At 59.6% G+C, this 3,972-nt stretch overlaps 1 protein-coding gene across 1 annotated transcript in view; it reads right to left on the reverse strand.

Annotated features, from left to right (window-relative positions):
- The window catches only part of CERS1 (ceramide synthase 1), a 4,693-nt gene extending 973 nt beyond the window's left edge, over window positions 1-3,720 (reverse strand). The window contains exons 1-5 of the mRNA XM_010152801.1: window positions 3,560-3,720; window positions 2,909-3,089; window positions 1,988-2,149; window positions 972-1,119; window positions 261-409 (exon numbers count right to left, since the gene is read on the reverse strand). Of these exons, the coding sequence (XP_010151103.1) occupies window positions 261-409; window positions 972-1,119; window positions 1,988-2,149; window positions 2,909-3,089; window positions 3,560-3,674 (755 nt within the window). The 5' untranslated portion in view covers window positions 3,675-3,720. The remainder of the gene's footprint in view (window positions 1-260; window positions 410-971; window positions 1,120-1,987; window positions 2,150-2,908; window positions 3,090-3,559) is intronic.
- Between the last annotated feature and the right edge of the window lie 252 nt (window positions 3,721-3,972).

Consider the following 3,972-nt stretch of genomic DNA (forward strand, 5'->3'; position numbering starts at 1 on the left):
CCCGAGGCTTGACCCCCCCAACCCCCCCAGCCTGTCCTCATGGCAGAGGGGCTCCCACCCTCTGAATGCCTAGGCACGGAGACACAAAGTCCTTCCCCATCCCCACAGCGATGTTTTACTCCGTCTCAAGCCATCCCGCTCTTCTGCCCTGCAGCCCCGTGGCGAGCCCTTGGGCAGCAGCTCCAGGGCCCTGGGAGTTCTGCCAACATCCCTTCCCTGAGCCCGCAGATGCTGCACGTGTGCCGTCCCCACCCACATACCCTTCTTTCAGAGCACTGGGCAGCTGGAATCCAGCCTCCTTCTTCTTGGCCGTTGTGGTTTTCTTGCTGTCCTCCACGTCGTACTCACGCACATCATTCACCTCCTGCATCTGCCCCATCAGCACCCTGGCCACGAACAGGACGATGTACTGTGCGGGGAGAGACACCGTCAGCCCCGAACTCCCCAGCTCAGAGCTGTTCTACCCAACCTACTCACTCCCCTTTGCCACGTGGGACCTTTCTCCACTGTCCTCAATCCCCAGAAGGTCCTTTGGGGATGGCCCCAGCCCTGGGATGGGGCTGATGACCTGCAGCAGTGGGAGGCACCACTCCTGCAGCCACCCTGAACTGATGTCATCCCCACAGGATGATCAACTATCCTGCTCTGCCCAGGGTCGAGCTTACTGACACGAGCCCTCCAAGTCCACCCTTTTCACCCCCGCCCCAAAGCTCCAGGGAATGCCAGAGTATTCACACCCCTATCAAGTTCCAGCCTGCCCCAACTGCTGTTATCACTCCCTCCCCACGGATCCCTGGGGTGCAAGACAGTTTGAATTCCAGCATGGAGCAGCCTCCTGGGCACTGACTGGGTTTCCCTCCTCCCCTCCAAGCCATCCTGCAAGTCCTCCGAAGCCTCCTCCAGCCCCGCAGTCCCCAGACTCCACGCAGGAGGGAGAAGCTAGTGCAGGGGGTGCTGAGACCCCCACTCACCAGAAACCAGTAGATGTTCATCAGAGTGAGGACAAGGAGCAGCGCGTTGAAGAAGAAGTAGAAGGGGATATTTGGGACCAACTGGAGGCTGGAGTGGCAAGTGGCGTAGAGCACCTTGAGGGGGAACCAGTAGAGACGGAACCAGAACCTGCCAGAGCAGAGGGAGCAGCGTGGGTTGAATGGCCCACGGGGACCCCGGGGAAGGCGTGAGACCCAGCACAGCTCCAGGCAACCCTCGCCATCTCCTCTTGCGCCCTGCAGTCCCTGCTCTTGGCATCTGGCTCCGGACAGGACGTCACGCAGCCCCTGGGAAAGGGGCAGGTACCGAAGGGAGAACGCAGGAAAGGCTGGGCAGCAGAGAGTGGGCAGAGAATGGGCTTTCTCAGGGCAGGGAGGCAGGTCTGCACTGCAGATGCTCTCAGCTGGATGGGCAGCAGGAGGGGAACACAGCTGAAAGGTTTTCTCAGTCCTCTGCATCCCTGGTTTATCACCGAAAACCTTTGCTGCTCTCTTGCCCTCAAACTGAGGACTCTTGTTCCCAGCCCTGCTTTCCAGAGCGGAGAGGGAGGATGGAGGCAAAGGGACAAATGGGGAGTGACAACCTGTGAGTTACCCATCTCTGTTCTTCATCTTTCCCTCCCCCAGCCTTGCCCCAAGAACAGCGAGGCTGGAATGTGGCACAGCCCCACATCCCGCTTTCTTCTTCCCAAAGTCCTTCTTACTGCTCAAACCCAGTGAGTGGGAAAATGGGAACAGCTCCTCCTCCCCCGGGGTCATTTGTCATGCCGCAAGCGAGATTTCACAGGCACTTCGGTGGTGACAGACGGAGAAGTGACTACAGAAGGATTCCAAGCTCAGCATGGGGTCAGGCTCTGCGGGAACCTCTTCCCAGTTTTTGAAAGGGCTTGGTTCCCAGGCACACAAACCCAGCCGGCTGCACCCCGGGGCAGTGGTGGGGGGGGTGTCACAAAAGCTGGTGGGGAAGGTGGGAGGTGGGATGAGGCCCATGAACTCACCAGCTGATGCTGAAGGTGAGGCAGCCAATGTTGGAGATGACGTCGTTGAGGCGATGATAGACTCCCCCCCGGTGCTTGAAGTAGACGTTGAGCTTGGTGAATTCCAGCTGCACGTCATTGACGTCGTGCAGGAAGAGCACGAGGATGCCCACGTTGTGGTACCTGCAGGAGAGAGGGAAGCAGGGAGGGAGACGTGTGGGGGAGCGGGTCAATGTGACCACACACGGCCCACAGGAGCAGACAGACTCTGTAAACAATGCAGAGCAGCAAGGCTGGCACAGCACAGCGTGGCAACGAGCTGGGGCTGCGGGCTGGCACTGCACAATGACTCACGAGCAGTGGGACCGCTGGAGGCAGGGGAGAATCCACACCAACCCAGCAAGAGTCCTGCTCCGTGCCCGCGAGATGCACTGAACCATAGAATCAGGGAATGGTTTGGGTGGGAAGGGCCCTTAAAGCCCCCCCAGTGCCACCCCCTGCCATGGGCAGGGACCCCTTCCATAGACCAGGTTGCTCCAAGCCTCATCCAGCCTGGCCTTGGACACTCCCAGGGATGGGGCATCCACAGCTTCTCTGGGCAACCTGTCCCAGTGCTCCCACCCTCTGCGGGAAGAATTCCTTCCTGATGCCCCATCTCCATCTCCCTCTTTCCGTTTAAAACTGTCACCCCATGTCCTGTCCCTCCCTGCCCTTGGAAGAAGTCCCCCCCCAGCTTTCTTGTACCCCCCCAGGCACTGGAACGGGCTCCCAGGTCTCCCCGGAGCTTCCCTTCTCCAGGCTGAACCCCCCAACTCTCCCAGCCTGTCCCCACGGCAGAGGGGCTCCAGCCCTCGGAGCATCTCCGTGGCACAGGAAGGCTGCAGCATTTGCTGTGCGGCCACCAGGCACGCTGCAGGGGGGTCACACAGCCAGGGACCTCACCTGAAAGCGTAGGAGGCGGCTATGAGGGTCAGCGTGACCACGTGGTGGAGAAGCATGACCACGGAGTCCTTGCGCCACGTGTCCATGTAGGCGGTGGCGTAGATGGAGTGTCCGTAGAAGCTGCACTGCATCAGGTAGGCGATGGCAATGTCCGTGGGCACGTCCATGCCCTTCTTCCAGTCTGGCAGGGGGGACACAGAAGACACCCGGGTGAACCCCAAGCCATGAGCCTGGAGCCTCCATCGGCCGTAGAGACAGGGGTGTGGAGCAGGGAGCAAGCATCAGCCAGAGCTGGTCCGTTCAGGACCTCACACATGCAAACCCTGGAAGAGGACCCAGGTATCCTGGTGCCCAAACTCTGCCTTTGGCACTAGACCCACTCCCTCTACTAGATATGAGGGAAAAGCCTTGAGAGCTGACAGATCCTGGTCCCCACCGTCAGCAGTAGCCCCTAGGTGACTCTGCCTGTAATGACACGAACGGGGACGGCCTATCGTGCCCTTTCTGTGCCCTCAGCATCACAGAAAAGGAAAGTGAGGGGTTCAGTCCTCTCTTTCACTCACCCCACCTCCCATTCTCTTGTTCAACCCAGATTTCCTATGGGCCTGGACACCCTAATCCACACCCACTCCTCCCTGGTTCCGACTGTACCGTAAAAGACGGATGGTGGGTCGTAGAAGAAGGGGTAGTCGGTGAAGAAGAGCAGGTAGATGCCATACGACCAGGATAAGGTGTAGAAAAGCAGCTTCCAGGCACTCTCGGGCATCTTAGCAGCATCTTTCGGCTGCAAGTTGCACCACTCCCCGAAGGGCTGCAAGGGAAAGGGAGAAGTATTGTCACACAGGGCAAAAAGACGGGCCTGGGGGAGCCCAGGGTGGGGTTCCCCAAATCCCCGAAAGACTCGAGCGCTCTATGCCGTGCACACCTCCAGACAGGGCACAACCAGGGTCACGGACCCCGTTTTTCTGGCCTTCTTTACAGCACGAACGAGGAGCTCAAGGAGGCTCTAGAGAGCCTGGAGCAGGGAGAAACACGAGGCCAGAGATCCTCCCACGCAGCCTGGG

The sequence above is a fragment of the Eurypyga helias genome, unplaced genomic scaffold (assembly GCF_000690775.1).
Source record: "Eurypyga helias isolate BGI_N326 unplaced genomic scaffold, ASM69077v1 scaffold28445, whole genome shotgun sequence".
Classification (NCBI taxonomy): Eukaryota; Metazoa; Chordata; class Aves; order Eurypygiformes; family Eurypygidae; genus Eurypyga; species Eurypyga helias.